General features: G+C 40.7%; 1 protein-coding gene and 2 non-coding genes across 3 annotated transcripts; 2 read left to right on the top strand and 1 right to left on the bottom strand.

Annotated features, from left to right (window-relative positions):
* Positions 1-1,626: 1,626 nt before the first annotated feature.
* Positions 1,627-4,533, bottom strand: setd6 (SET domain containing 6, protein lysine methyltransferase). The gene is made up of 9 exons (XM_050072171.1): positions 4,403-4,533; positions 3,987-4,067; positions 3,710-3,854; positions 3,482-3,623; positions 3,142-3,336; positions 2,903-3,038; positions 2,487-2,667; positions 2,181-2,317; positions 1,627-2,055 (listed from the first exon to the last, which is right to left on the bottom strand). The coding sequence occupies exons 1-9, from the start codon at positions 4,427-4,429 to the stop codon at positions 1,726-1,728; spliced, it is 1,374 nt and encodes a 457-aa protein (XP_049928128.1). The 5' UTR covers positions 4,430-4,533; the 3' UTR covers positions 1,627-1,725.
* Positions 4,534-4,868: 335 nt separating this feature from the next.
* Positions 4,869-4,940, top strand: trnap-ugg (transfer RNA proline (anticodon UGG)). The gene has a single exon. It is a non-coding gene; the product is annotated as a tRNA-Pro (tRNA).
* Positions 4,941-6,763: 1,823 nt separating this feature from the next.
* On the top strand, positions 6,764-6,835 carry trnap-agg (transfer RNA proline (anticodon AGG)). Its single transcript has one exon. It is a non-coding gene; the product is annotated as a tRNA-Pro (tRNA).
* The last annotated feature ends 8,917 nt before the right edge of the window (positions 6,836-15,752 follow it).

Here is a 15,752-nt window from a genome sequence, read left to right as displayed (position 1 = left end):
AATATACCACGTTTTTCAAAAGTTGGTGCTGGTATCTATTTTTTATTTTATATATATATATATATATAAAAATCAGTTACTTATGAACTACTTGAAGGGTAATTTCAGTGTTTTCCAACGTAGACCCTATTTTCCTGTGTTACTATGCTTTCTGTCGTTCTTCCAAAGCCCTATTGGCATGGAACCTTGTCCAGTTAAGAAATACACCCTCATGTCCGTGTTCAATGCGGCACATTCACATGGGGTAAACCAGAGCAATGCACCACCATTTTTTTTCTCCAAGTGAGGAAATCAAAACTCAGTTCACACACCAGTCATGCAGTTGAGATTCATTTACTTTTTTTAATCGCTTGAAGATCCAATCATCACTAAAGTTTATGTCAAGAAAGACAAAACAAATGCAATGGTCAAAGTCTGGATATTGACATTTAGTTTGTTGATTGATTCACACACATGCAAAAAACAAACATTCCACCTTGAAGTTGCCAGTAGCTGCCAGTGGTAGACTTTGAGCAGCACAGTAAATCTCTGACAAGCTGACTGTGTATGAAATATGCATGTGCGGCTGTTCAACAATAAAAATAATACGACCCCAAAGCATCGAGATGAAGATTTGCACTGGATGTGTAATATCACATGACCTCTATTTGGTGAAATATAGTAGGTAATTCGCAGTGTAAGTTTTACTTGGCAAATTAGGGACATTGTGGATTTGCATGGGATGAAGTGTGTACAGAGCCAGCATGCATTCACATCTAAACTGACTGGGTGAATAAAGTATTTTTTTCTACCAAACCAGAGATAGTGATTGTTGGAACAGAGAAAGACAAACCAAGATGGCTTTTATTTTGCTTGTGTAGACACTGAATGAAGTGTGTTTTACGCTAATCAAATTACAGTTTACAGTAGAGATTTTGTGGCTGTTTCAGGTTTAACAAAAAGGTCTTTCAGTAGCATCCTTTCTCTAATCTTGACAGACTAAATGATCAGAGCCTGTCTAGCAAAAACAAGCACTGTTAGTGGAAGCAAACTGAAGACGCTCAACTGGCCGCAGGGATTATAGTGCAGCTTGTTTTGCTGCTGCTTGCTCAGTACTGGTCAAATTTAAAAAACTGCTGTTGCAGTCAGTCACTTGCACTTGAAAATGTGGGAAAATGGGGTCTAGACTGAAAAATACACAAATTACTGTTATAGGGTTTTACATATTTTTCATCCAGATTTGTATACCTACTTTTGAAACAGTCTTAAGATATGCTATGCAAGATTTTCCTAAAAAAAAATAACAATGAATAGACTCAAACAAAAGCAATCATCACTTATGACTCACTAGAGGTGTGTGCTAATGCATTTATCTACAAAACTTTGCCCTCTGCCTGTATTTCAATTTCTGTGCTTGAGATATTAATGGGTGTCCCCCCCACGACTCAGGTAATGTCACGGCTTTATAAAAAGGTAGAGCCCAGGCGTCAAAAAGTACCCAGCAGGCATCCAAGAGACACAGCACCAATGAAAACACTGCAATTACGTAACAAGTGTCATAATGATCCCTGTTTTCTGTACAGATAATGGCAAAACACCTCGCACATCAACACTGATAGTGTAAAAGGACTGTTGAAAATCAGAGATCTGTCTTCAGTAAAAACATTTATTGACAGTGTGTTTTGAGACATTTCAGTTTCCCCGTTGATATAAAAAACAAACTCCTGCTCCCTGCTGCAGCTGAAGTCATGACTTGGTGAGCTCCACCAGTCTGTGCAGGATGCTCTTCTGTCCACAGCGTACCTGCAGGGCGTTCTGCTGCCTGCTGCTCAGTCCTTTAAATGCTGCCTTGTCCTCCATCAGCGCCTGGTCGCTCTTCACACCCTGTTCCTCCTCGTCTCCATAGGACCTCAAAGTCAGACGGGCTACTTCATGAATGAGCCATTTCCACGAAGCCTTTAATCCAGGCAGACCCTCGTTAGAGAAAGCGAGGGAAGCCTCGTCGTCCTCATCATCTTCCTCCCACCCTTCATTATCTTTGAACTCTGAGAACTCCTCCCCTGACATGCAGAGCACCTGAAGATACACAAGCAAGAGGTGTGTTTCCAGTAACAGCTATTCCTCAATTATTCATCTCTGTGTGATTTTACAGGTTTTGTGCAGATGTAATTCCAGCTGCACTGTTGCATGCACCCCCTCACCTTGAGCACAGTATGTAGCTCTGTGTCTGTAAGGCAGCCCTGTTTGCCAAAGACAAAGGCTGCTTTCTCTTGCATCATCTCAGACAGCATCTCCCACTGCTCCTCCACCAACTGCCGGTCCAGATCAGACTGAATACCTGGGAGGAGAAGATGGAGAGATGAGGAAAGAGGAGGCACAATGCAACAGGGTTGGTTTTGGGTCCACATAAAAAGCAGTTTCATCATCATCTTGTTTCCCTAACACTTTTCTCCTATGGTACTGTAATTTATCCGCACTTGTGACAAACAATCTGTCAATCTCGTCACCTTGTGTGGCGACTTTGTAGAGGTTGCTGATGGGGATGTCGACGGTGTCGTTGCTGTTGCTTTGATACGGCTCCGTGAAGCCGTACATATGCAGCAGCTGCCAGTTGGCCATCTGCCCGTAGGTGTTAAACACCTCCTCGCCTTTCTGAATGGGGCGCACGCAAACCATCTTCAGACTGTCCTGAGAAAGATGGTGTGTAGAGAGACAACATTACAGTTAAGACATTAAAAAGTGAGAAAGAAATTGGAACATGCTAATAAGTTAATTATTGTACGTTAAATTTACAGTTTAGGTCTCAACGTGAGATATACTCTATATTTAAAAAAAACAAACCTCCTCACTTTCTCAGTGATGTTTTGACAGAGAACAGGTGTTCTGGCAAACTAAACAAACCAGAGTCAATGTTTCCCCTCACCGGTGTAAACTCCAGATTAGCATTGTGATTGGACACATGGTTAAGCATGTCGGCCATGGGAACCATCATCGGTGGGTTTGGGGCCTTCTCCTCCTCATCGTCTTCATCATCCTCCTCTTCCTGTGGCTCTTGGAAACTACAGGAAGGGCGTGGAAAAGGGACAAAAAACATCACAGGGGTGAATTTAGAGAGACCATAAAAAAAGGAAGATCCAGATACTTTGTCTTGTGCTCACTAACCTGTAGGCCATGACAAAGGCCACCAGCTGTGTGTACAGGTCCAGTGTGTGTGTGCTGGGGCTCCAGAGGTCAGGATGCTTGGTGATGAAGGGAAGGACCACGTCTGTGTATTCCCTCTGGATGTTTGCCAAGTCTGTGTCCACAGCCTCTGGGATACCTGTTCCCTTCAGCAGTCTGTCTCTCTCCTCCTTAGACCTGGACGGATTAACTGTAAATTACTGTAGAGACAGCTACAAATCCACTCTGTTAGCAGAAGATTTAAGAGAACTGCTGCCATGTCACAGTTTTTCCCTTGATCTCTATGTTGGGCTTTAGACACTGATTTAAAACAGTTTCTCACCAGAACATAGGGTGGTCCAGTGTCTTAAAGTTGCTCCACAGGGAGAGGTAGGGTTTCCAGTGGGACTGTGGGGATGTGTATTCGTACAGCAGAGCCAGGAGCAGGGGAACCCAGCCAGAGGAGCTCTCTAGACATGACCTCTCTGAGAAGGAGAGAAACAGTGAGACGATGCAGATGATGCAGGCAGATTCAGACTCGGTAAAACTGCTTTGAAATTGAACTTGTCACCTTTCTCCAGCAGGGCAGAGACCTTGCTTGTTTCCTGGTGGAGAAGAGCTGATCTGGGGATGGTGAATAAAACCTCCCCCTCCTCTATGTCGTCCTTAGCCAGCATCCCATAATCTGCCACTGTTCCCTCTTTACTCACACACACCTGCACAGAGAGACATCCTGACATGTTTGGACTCTTTGCTCAGGCAGACTGGGATCAGTTCAGCTTTTAGAGTACTTCACTGAACAATGGGAAAATTGGATCACAGACAACCTGGCTGTCATGGTAACATACCTTACTGCTGAGTACCAAGCCCACTCTGTTGCACCACTGTAGAAAGCTCTGCAGCGGATCCATCTGTGACCCATCATCTACCTGTCGGTGCAGGATACACACTTACACATTTAACATGACCAGGCATGTGTGACCGAGGTGCTGTGGTGCACCTGGTTACACTCTGAACTACAGTGACAGTAGTGAACGAGTAGCTTATTTAAAACTTGAGCTCGTTAGCTTTTGTAAATTGTCCCCAACTTCAGCACACATAAAGTTATACAGACTGAAACACAGCATGCAGCGGCAGCAGCTAGTCACATATAGTGTAACGTATAGTGTAACGAGAGTATAACGTTACACAAACACACACGTACAAACAGCTCAAGCAGTATTATCGTTGTTTGTTTTTTGGCTTAATGTAATTAAATGATAACCTTGGTTCGCTTCGCTTCGGTTGCCATCTTGTAAACGTGACTCCAAGCCCACGACTGATGCTAGCTAACTAGCCCGAAGCTAACTCGAGCACGCGGATTGTGATGGCAACGTGGGTTAAGTTGGACCCCAGCGCCGACTCGCAGGCAGCCATCATGAGCGTCTGGACCTTATTTTATGCAGTCTATGGTCTGGACATATGTATTTCAATGATTTGTGACAGCTTTCTGAAAAAGTTTAGCATAAAAACTAAAAACAAACCTTACAAAAAAGTGTGTACCAATGCAAATCTTTGGTTTGCAATTCAATAATTGTCAGTATCATAGTTAAGTTTGTCTTTGAAATGTCTGTGTTCTTCCTATGATGACCACTGGGGGGTGTTGTTCAGTCACATGAGCTCATCTTCCAGACTGCCACATCACATGTTGTCATGTTTCAGACGAACAGCTGCTACAATCAAATCCACAGGGCTCGTTGGTCTAGGGGTATGATTCTCGCTTTGGGTGCGAGAGGTCCCGGGTTCAAATCCCGGACGAGCCCGCTTTTAACCAGGATATATGGGTATCAGGATCCAAGCCAAGATAAACTGTATCTGAATCATACTGATAGCCACCACTACACGTCATCATACAGCTAATATCTGCTATCAGCTGAACAGATCATTGGTTATCCTCAATGTGTCAAAAAAAAAAGCAAATCGAGGAAAACAATATCACATGCATCACAATCACCTGACCAGTAAGGAGTCCATGAGAGCTATCTGTGATGAAACCTGAGATAAGGACAAGCAAAGCTAAAAAAAAGCAAAAGGACCAAGTGTATGTACAACCAGGTCATAATACTCAGGTGCAAGATGAAAATACGTCACCACAAGGCACAGGGGCTAAAAGGCTTTTTCTCTAAATTAGAGGTGTCGTGATTTAACGGTATTGACGATAACTGTGATATTTAAAAATGAAATATTGACATCATGTTAATAATAACATATAGTATTGTGTAAATAATCCAGCTCCTCTTAAATCATTTCCAATTTTTTTTGAAGTGTCTCTCTCCCCCAACACCTTCTGGTTGCCTTTTCCCAATCCGTTAACTGAAATAGCTCTGTTTGTACGCTCTTGTACAGTTATGGTTACAGACTCTCTCCCCCTCCCTACACTCATATTTGATATAATAGTTGATTTGCTAAAAAAAAGAGACAGAATGCATGATAATCAAAGCTAAACATGATTCAATTGATAATCACGATAATATCATTATCATAAACTCTTTTGGCCACAATAATTGTGTGCTGAAAATCTGGTACTGTGCCAACCCTACTTTAAATTAAGAGGTCTCTCTTTTTAAAGTTTTTTTTAAGACAACGTTTTGATCTACAAGATCTTTCTCAGGCAAGCAAAAGAGAAATAAACTATTTATACGGAGTCTACAGTGTGCAAAGCTAAAAATGGCAACATGTTGGTTGTACTTTGACCTACCGAACATACACACCTCAAGGAGGAATGTCAGTGTTAGTATGTACAGTCTATATCTCGGTGTGTGTGAAATAGATAATTCCAGGGTAAAAACTATACACTAGCTTAGATGCAGGCATTGTGGGGTTGTTGGGGGATGGCATGTAGCTGGGCGCCACAGGTTGGAATTGAACCCAGGCTGCTGCAGTAAACATATAGCCTGGGTGCATGGAGGGCCAGTTCTACCAGGTGAGCACCTGGGTGCCCCCAAACAACATTTTAAAAAGCTGAAAATAATGGAAACAGACAGCTGGATGAACAAAAAGGTCATTGCAAGCAGTCTTATCACACTCCCATTCCAGCCGTTATCTGGGTCGCAGGTGGGCTGGAGCCTGTCCCAAGTGATATTGGACAGGAGGCAGGGTACACCCTGGACAAGTCAGTTACCAATTAACCAAACATGCATGTCTTTGGGCTGTGGGAGGACGCCAGAGAACCCAGAGAAAACCCACACTTGACATGGGGAGAACATGCAAACTCCACATAGAGGGGCCCCAGTCAGACAGCTGGTACACACCCACAACCCTCTATAGGTATTAGGCGACAGTGCTAAGCACTGAGCCACTGCTTTCAAACTCAGGTCTGTATGGGTGAGGCTGGCTCACAGGTAACATGATACATTGAGCAGATAATGTCAGATACCCAAAATATCGTCACAGATGAGATGAGGCACAGCTCCCCAGCTCAGAGGACAGGTGCTGAGTGGGATTTAAAAGGTTGTGCAGCAGAGGGCGCTGTTTAGCCGGATGAGAATGGGTCTTCAAGCTGCCACATCAGCAGTGTGGAGTTTAACTGCACGTCTGGAAATGACAGGGCTGGAAATGTAAACCTCCTTTTTCCCATAGATAACATGGCTCGTTGGTCTAGGGGTATGATTCTCGCTTAGGGTGCGAGAGGTCCCGGGTTCAAATCCCGGACGAGCCCTCACTTTTAAATTAATTGAATTCAAGGTCACAACATCTGCAACACACCAACAGCCAGTTGTAACATATAACCATGTGTTGGGTGTAACGCGTAAAACTAACGCTCAAGAAAGCTTGTATTTACACAGGATGCAGAGGAAAACATCTTGTGAATTTGCCTGCAAATATTCAACAGTTTTAGTCCACTGCACTGAGAAAACAGGGTTAACAGCTTTTGATCCAGATGAAAAAAAATGAATGAGAGTCATAAAACATCAGGCTATTTAACATACTGAAAACTGCAGATGTAATACACTTACTGTTTTATCTTTTTCCATGACTTTAAGTCACATTCAGAGGTCCATTTGTCAATCATGTTGTCGAGACAATGCAATTTCTAATTACAGCATCATCAGTGGTGTCTGGAATAATAATGGACAAAGTGTAAGTTTTTTTGTGAAACCATTCAGTGCATTCACATGATTTATTTCACTTATCTAGTTACCCTGTGGCAGCTGAACAGGTAGCAGCACAGATGGATGACTCTCCTCTCCATGTCCCAGCTGCCCCTGCTCTCCACACCCAAAGGAGTAGGTCTACCTTCTTTGAGTCCGTATATTACAAACAACATTTTAATGTCATCAGAGACATGAATGCCTTTTGATTGACAACTTTCATAAATATAGGTTTTATTGGAGCAGCTTCCAGGCCTCTTTAACTATTGCATTATGAAAGATAATACACCGTACCGTCCACAAGCAATCCTGGTGACCTTTGCCCCCCAGAGCTCTGCAACAAGTCGAGGTCATAGTTCATCGCTGAATGACTTGTGCTCAAGCTGTCCATACTGACCGGAGCCAAATGTAAACACTGCACCAGTCTGAGGAAGCAACAGCATCACCATAGTTAAAGTCCCACTTAGGTTTATTTTTACTTATTTTTTTTCATTTGGTTTTGGCTTTACATCCTGTAACTTTACAGTTTCAGTTAAGTCTCATCACTCTTATCTTCATTGCTTGCTTAAATATGCTATATGCTACAGCTAGCTAGCTAGCTAACCGCTGTCAGGACTACTCACAAGCTAACATTAGCCACTGGAATGTTTGCTTTTAGCCTACGAGCTAACACCACATTTCAGCTGAAAGTGTTTCCTATAGTTGACTTACTTCAATGTTTTAAAGATGGAAGTATTTAACATTCCACACTAATATTTTCACCGCAGGGGCCTTCAAAAATGGCCATTGAATGAACTGATGAATCATTTAAAACCTATTGCATCATTCCATTTGTATACAGGTGTTACTTGGTGAGTAAATTCATAGAGAAAGAGTCTTTTTCCAGCAATAAAATGTGTGTGGTTATTGGTTACAACATCAGAATATTTTAAAACTTTCCAGTAACAATTAATGTGATACCTAAAATTCTGATAAGTTACAAAGGACCGACTGAGGAAAGAGTACAAATCAGTAATCAAACCTTTGTCAAAACAGCAGTGTGGTCCTTTCCACAGGAGATGTGAATAGATTTCTTCAAGTTCAGACGATGAACAGGAGGCAGTGTATTTCTGTCTACAGAGACAAAAGGTTTACATGTCATAGAAATACTGCAGTAGAAATACGTTTGTTATTGTTTAAATGCAATATATAGATGTCCACTTGGATTGACAAATAAGCTGATTAGAATTTGGTGGTGCAAGGTCAAAGTAATCAGTATTACCTCACAAAACATGTTTTTGGATATAACTCAATAATTCCTTCACTAATTATGACAAAATCTCACACAAATGTCTAATTGGATATAATGATGAAGTAATGGCATTTTTTTATATGCAGAAGGTCAAAGGTCAACTTCACCCTGACATCATGAAATTCAGCATAAAACACTGTGGGCCATTACTCAACGCAATATCTTAGGAACTGAAGGAGAGACATCTGGTCACATACTGAATTGGTGACACTAATCTTGAAACTGTGCTGACTGTATAGAACTTTTGTGCTGCCGGGGAGAAGACGTGTGTGAAGTGTTCATGTTTGCAAAGACATGGATGTAAACTGGAAGAGAAACTTGATTGGTCATTCGAAAGACCCAAAAACCTCTGTGGCTGTTCACATAGAAAGTAAAATATTGTGAAATCAACTTGATAACTTCAATATTGATTTAATATTAACATGTAAAATGCCTGTTTATTGTGAAAGACAACAAGACTATTTTTGATGGAATAGTAATGTAGTTAATATTTTGTATTTTTCCTGAAACATGAGGTCAAAAATCAAACCAGTTTTTCCTGGATTCCTTTTATTAATCATGAATGAGCCACAACAGTTTCTGCCCAAACAGGCCTCTGCCATTTACAGTGGTTAATACTATGTGGCATCTCTCAAATTAAACTAATGACTTCAGTTTTTGGTCCCACTTTCTGATGGTTTCAAACATTAATTAATGGCTTTAGTATTGGTTACAAAGTCATTTACTTTTTCCTTATAGATAATTCATAAGACACTGATAATACTATATTTTGGTATGCCAATCCTTATCAACATACTAACATTTCTAACTGCAGACATGATGACTTATTAGAAATTAAAAAAGAGACACACAAGCAAACAATTCATATAAACCCAGACTTACTGAGCAAAAGTGGCTTACAAGTACAAAGTACTAGAACAAGATAACTGGCCAACTTTTTAAGAGAGCATGATTGGAAATGTAAGACACTAAATTCTCAGGTGGAGTGTCTCTGCATGGAGAGGAGAAATAAGCATCGCTGGTACACAGCTCTTGTAGAAGGAATTATCCTCCTGGCTCTTCATCAGCTCCTGGTGCCTCTGGAAGTCTGTGAAGTCCAACAGAGCCTTTGCAACCTCAGCTCCTTACACCCAGAAGGTGTGCTTAACTAAAACAGTGGCCAGCAAAGGATCTTAACTGCATGTGAGGGACATAACATATTTTCAGACCTTTAATTGTTTATGTTTTGTTTAATTTAATCAGCATCAGCTCGAGCAATAGTGTGCTGTTAAGCATTTTTAATTGTCTTGTGTCAAATGCTTTATTACCAAAGAAAAGTCTGTGCACAGTCAGCGGCCACAAGGAAGTCACAGACACAGGTTTTCATCTCACCACTGCAAATAAATCGAAAATTGATAAGAAATAAATAATAAAGTTCATAGATATGCACCTGATTTTATACAGTTCTGCCTTTTAGTTCAGTGTAAACTAGAATGAGGTTTTGTCTTTCAGGTTCAGGCTGAATTTGTTGTTACCTGTTTCCACACGTTACCTGTGAATGCTGTACCCCAGTGCTCACAGAAGAGGAATACCTCTGTTGCAAGGAATGGGACTGGTTGCAGCCTTAGCTAAATGGTAAACAACAAACATGGCAGCACACCGGTAAGGTAAGACAACACATTTACATGTCGTTTTCTATATGTTCTCTGACATTTATCCTAACGATATGAGGCGGTCTTTGTGGAGAAAAAGCTTGTTTAGTTGGCTAACTTTGCACTTGAAAGGATGCCCGTTCAATTACGTTTTAACAGGTCTGATGCTATGGCTGTATCTAGGCTAACGGCTAACATGCTAACTATTATTTCTATGTCACTGAAACACATGAACACATGACTTGAAACAAATTTAGGACGATAGGAGACGGGTTGAAATAAACCTAAATTTCCCTTTAAAATAACATTTGAATAAATGTACACCACTTGTATTCAGATGTTCCACTTAAATTATTTGTAAATACCAATGCTACAGCTGCCTTCAGATCTTACTGAATTGAAATACAGAGGAGTCATTGTATTGTATTGTGTAGGCTACATTAAATTATTGGAGTATTATTGATGCATTTGTATGTAATGAGCAGTTTAATGATGTAGTTGCTCCAGGTGAAGTTGTAACAACTTCATATTTGGTTAGTAGTTAAATCTTTCCTAACAGATTGTATATTTTTGTCCATATTTGTAAAGAAACTGTCACATTAATGTACATAAAACAAATCCCTGAAAAAGTATAATACAATACAGGCTATAATATGTAATGTGTATTCTCTTTGTCTCCGAACCAGCTTCCTGTAATAGTGTATGTCAGAAGTCCTGTGACCATCAACGAGGTCCAGTGACAAGCTGTGGAGAGGCGTCACGCCAAACCTCCCTGCGTCCAAAATGGATGTCATAGCAGAGCTGGAGCGTGTCATTGAGGCGATGGAGAAGGGAGAGCTAAATTCCACTCTGATGGCGACCGTGGACGAAACACTCGCCAGGGTCAACGAACCCAACCCTCCACATTCACCACCCTCATCCCCTCCCCCTGTCTTTGCTGGGCTGGAAATCAACACCCAGCTTCAGTCAGTTGAAAGACAGGGTGAAGAATATGGGGATTCAATCACCCTGGGAGCAGATTTGGTAAAGATTTGAATACTCAAGGATGAAAGACATAAGCAAACATAATCTCTCTACACTCACAGTAATATGTTCCTGTGGTGCTCTGTATGATTTCCATTGGACAGTCTGATGAAGCAGATTTCCAGTATTGTGTTTTTATGTGTTCTGTGTCAGTTCACAGTAAAGATTGTGCTGTTATGTGCATTTAAAGATGAGTCTTTGTTTATGAAATGGTATATTGACTGTGTTTATTAACTCTTCCTCTTCCAGCAAATGCAACTAAGAGCAGCATGTTGATCACATGATCTTAAAATGTCTTTAAAATCTCTTGAAAGTGTCTGAATCTGACCTGACCTCTCCACATCACTCCAGCAGTGGAGTCAATCTCTCTTCTTCTTTCTCTCTGTTTGCTTTCTTCTGTCAGGGCACTTACAAAAAATGAGGTCATGGGGAGTTTAAATACAACTATACCACCTGTGTACTGTATTTATGGGTCGGACTGAACAGAGTTCTGTAGTTGTTTCACAGTTTTGTCTCAGAATAATCTGATCTCTCATTACACTGAATCAATGCACACACCCAAAACCACACAGTGGGTTTTAATGATTCTTTTCCCATTGTTCTTGTTTGAATACACATCAGTGATGAGTGATGACATCACAGATTTGATCTAGTTTTACAAAGATTGCATTGCAGATTATATGATTTTCATGATTTTCTTTTTTTTATCAGGCAAAATGAGTCTAAACTCTTTAATTTGTCTAATGAGGCCGTAATTTAAACAGCCCACTTGCCTACTACCATTACTTAAAATTATATGTTTCCCTCTACATCGTTCATATGCATCAGCATGGCAGTCACTCATTTACTCAGGTACAAATTTGTGGGGCAGATTTCTAATAATAAGCATTATATATCAATTAAAAACACGAGATAAAGAGTGCTTAATACAAAAATAAACTTTGTTTTGTGTTAAACATAAAAAAGTTAAACATAAAAAACATATTGGACTTGGACTTTTAGGGTTTCGATGTATAATCAATAAATGCAAGAATAGGCCATGTGTGATATGTTTTTGTGTTACAAGGTAAGTAATTGTTTTGGTCAAAGCATTTTAGGGCTGAAACTGGGACACAACTTTATCATTTTCAAACTAGGCAGTAATGTCATTATGGTAGTTTATTATATGATCAAAATAATCATTAGCAAATATAATTGTAATCAGTTATAATCATAAATAAACGTAACAAATTGCCATCATTATTACTACCAGTTCTAGTATCAGTGTACTGCAGTTCTGCATGTGGTTTGTGCAAGTGGTGTTGCCGTACTCCAGCACTCCATTTTGTTACTTTCAAATGTATTATAGAGTGGAAATCTAAAATGTTATGTAAGTATTATGTCGCCTACACCACTGTCAGTTGTTAAAGTTTTTGTAATGTGTTAGTACATCATAAAAAAGTCATAGTGTGTGCACTTTTCCTGTACGTCCCTCAATCATATGCTGGCTCTCCCACTCAGTGATCAAAACTTTCAGAACCCTTGATCTAAGATTTTTGTTTAAGGATGCTTTAAATGGTCTGTTTAGCTCTTAAAATTACAAAACAAAATTCTCTTGGGAGGGATTCCTCACAGACCCACCTGTAGGGTTAGGTCGCAGAAGCTGAAAATGGCCCCCCCTAATGTTAAAAAGGTGATTACAGCCCTGTTTTTAAACATTTATAGTTAGTTTATCTCAAAACCTAGGCCACATTCAACAACATTCACAAACACACCACTTCTTTGAGCTCCCTTGTTGTTCTCTTGGCTCTCCTGAAGAGGATAACCATGATGGAATTGATTCTTCCATCAGCTTTTCACTCCTTTCATCCACCACTGCCAGAAACTGTCAAAGCTTTCACTTAGTCAGGGCTGGAGGAACATCGCCTTCTTCCTGTTTTGTGCCATCGATTAACAAAACAGATTTCCCTCCAAATCCTACCCAGAGGAACAAAATGATAAACACAGAGTAGCTGCTGGTAGAGGCTCACACATTCAGCGACCAGGCAAGGAAGAGCCGCCGCTGTGGAGGCTGCAAACTGGCCCATGTCAGGATTTTTATCCTCTTGAAGCAACTTGAGTCTTTGACAGTAAGTGAAGGAATGCAGCCCCTCGAGAAACAAACTGCACAGAGCACTTTCAGCTCTGTGTGTGTGTGTGTGTGTGTGTGTGTGTGTGTGTGTGTGTGTGTGTGTGTGTGTGTGTGTGTGTGTGTGTGCGTGTGTGTGTACTCAGCTTCGGGGGAATGAGTTGTGCTGAGCCGTACCAGGACATAAACATCCACAGTATCATCTCCCCCTCTCCACCTTTCTGTGTTTTTTTCCTCTGTCTTTCACTCTTTCCCCCAGTTTCTCTTCTCTCTATTCTACTCTGCTGCTATTTTCTTTCATGATGTTGCAGTTTATCTGTTTATCTTTTTTGTCTTTGTACTTAGCAAAATACTCAGATTGTTAACATTTTGTCTCATTCTCATTTCTACTCAGACACTAAATCTGCATTTTTAGTAGATTTTTTTTCAGAGTAAAAGGAAACCAGTTGTAAGTGAGGGAGACATCAAAATTAGTGCACTACCACTACCAACAGAATGGATGGGTTAAACCACTAGAGGGCAAATCTATACTTTCCATCCATCCATCTGTAACTGCTTACACTATTACGAGTTGCGGAGCCTATCCCAGCTGACATTGGGCGAGAGGCTGGATACGACCAGGACAGATCACCAGACTATCACACGTTAGCCTCTTTAACAATGGCTCTTCAAGGCCAAAATTTCACACCATTATTCTCCCTCGCCACTTTGTACAAAAGGTACAGTCACAGAATTCGGGATACAGACTTGTCTGGTTTTTAAGCCGGCACCAGAGGTAGTAACAGTGCCAACACGAAGTCAGCTGGCAGGACGAGATCATGGGTGCCGTGGGTGGGACGTTTTGATGATGTGTTAAACATGCGACCCACTGCTGGAGATTTAAAAAGCAGCTGATAGCAGTTAGCAGCTAACTAAAAAAAAGAAGAACAGCACCTGAAAATGTCTGCAAATTAGGAAAACAATGAGGTCCAGGAGCTCCTTACCCTCCAAGCAGAGGATGAGATCAGTGGCCATATAACAGAGACAGTAAATGACTGTTATTGCCATGTTAATGCCATTGTGTTGTTTATAAAGTACTGCACAAGTGCCTGTTATATGATACACTACAGACTGACACTGTTGTGTTACATGTCATGACCATCATGCCTCTTTTGCTTCGGCAATGTCAGCATGTTGTCTAAAATCACACTGGAGCAGCATAATGCCACCGTGGTTTGATTCTGTGTAAAAATGCAGAAGGGACTTGCAGCAGCCCCATTACACTATTCAGTGTAAAAGGGCTACAGAGACAGACAACAATTCATGCTCACATTCACTCCTAGGAGTAATTTAGAGTCACTAGTTAACCTAACCTGAATGTCTCTGGGCTGTGAGGAAGCCAGAGAAGACCACCGTGCCACAGGGAGAACATGGCGGCAGGTTCGAACTTGGAACCCTTTTTGCAGTTTAATTTAAAAGTGTATGCAATATAGAGTGTGCCAGTAAACCTGGAACTCCGTTAGCGCTTTTAGCACTTCCGGTTCTCTCGTCTAAAAGTCATTACGTTTTTTGAATGGATTTTGGTAAAATGCCTCAAATAAGGTCTGTGGTTAACAAAAGCTTAAGAGTTTCAGGTTTTGTTCTACGACATAAAACACGTGAATTTTGAAGCTTTTACGTATCGTAAAAAAGGCGGTTGCTAACAAGTTGCTCAATACGACTACAAACCCTGTCGGGGACATTAAAAAAGTAAAGAGTCATGCGACCGTGGAGTGGTCATGTAGTCCGTTAAAGCCTAACGTTAGCTTTTTACTTCTGGCGATTGCATTTAAGCTTCAAATGCGTTATGAACAAAACCTGTAAGTATCATAAACTTGTGTTAGCCACAGAGCTTATTTTCTGACATAATCCAAAACACAATGCAAAAATCACATTCACTTTCTCTTCCGGGAACCAGCGCGATGCTAAACTTCCGGGTTTTGACATCAGCCCTGGCACACTCTATTCTAGATCTAGCTTATATGAATTTGTGGTGTCTTTTAATTGCATGCGGTCTGGGCTAGCTGTATGCATGACGACAATGAACACATTCAATTTTCATTCATAATGATACATTACTGAAAACTTAAACATAATAAGTTCCAATAGGCCTTTTCTACAGCAAACATTTTGACATGTTACAACGGGACAAGCACAGGTGTAATTGAAATTAATGTTAATGTTATTATTTCCACCTGTGTGTTTCCTGTTATGACAAGTCAAAATGACAGACTAACATACTTTTTCATTGTTTATTTGAGTTTTTAAACACTTTCTGAAATGATGTTTTCAGTAATTCTGTCTGATTGGACCTTTGCTCACATTCAAGTTGGGCTGACATATAATAAACTGGGAATAACACAAGGTCACCAAACTCAATGTATCAATTATAATGATGAAGGTGTTAGCTGCCC

Source organism: Epinephelus moara, chromosome 20, assembly GCF_006386435.1.
Source record: "Epinephelus moara isolate mb chromosome 20, YSFRI_EMoa_1.0, whole genome shotgun sequence".
NCBI classification, from domain to species: Eukaryota; Metazoa; Chordata; class Actinopteri; order Perciformes; family Serranidae; genus Epinephelus; species Epinephelus moara.
This window is presented reverse-complemented; position numbering and strand designations above follow the sequence as displayed.

Excerpts from the sequence above, each read along its gene's own strand:
- setd6 (XM_050072171.1), bottom strand. The coding sequence starts at position 4,429 with ATGGCAACCGAAGCGAAGCGAACCAAG. Across the intron at positions 3,855-3,986 it reads GCTTGGTACTCAGCAGTAAG|GTGTGTGTGAGTAAAGAGGG; the intron begins GTATGTTACCAT and ends CTCTCTGTGCAG. Across the intron at positions 2,318-2,486 it reads CTACAAAGTCGCCACACAAG|GTATTCAGTCTGATCTGGAC; the intron begins GTGACGAGATTG and ends TTCTCCTCCCAG.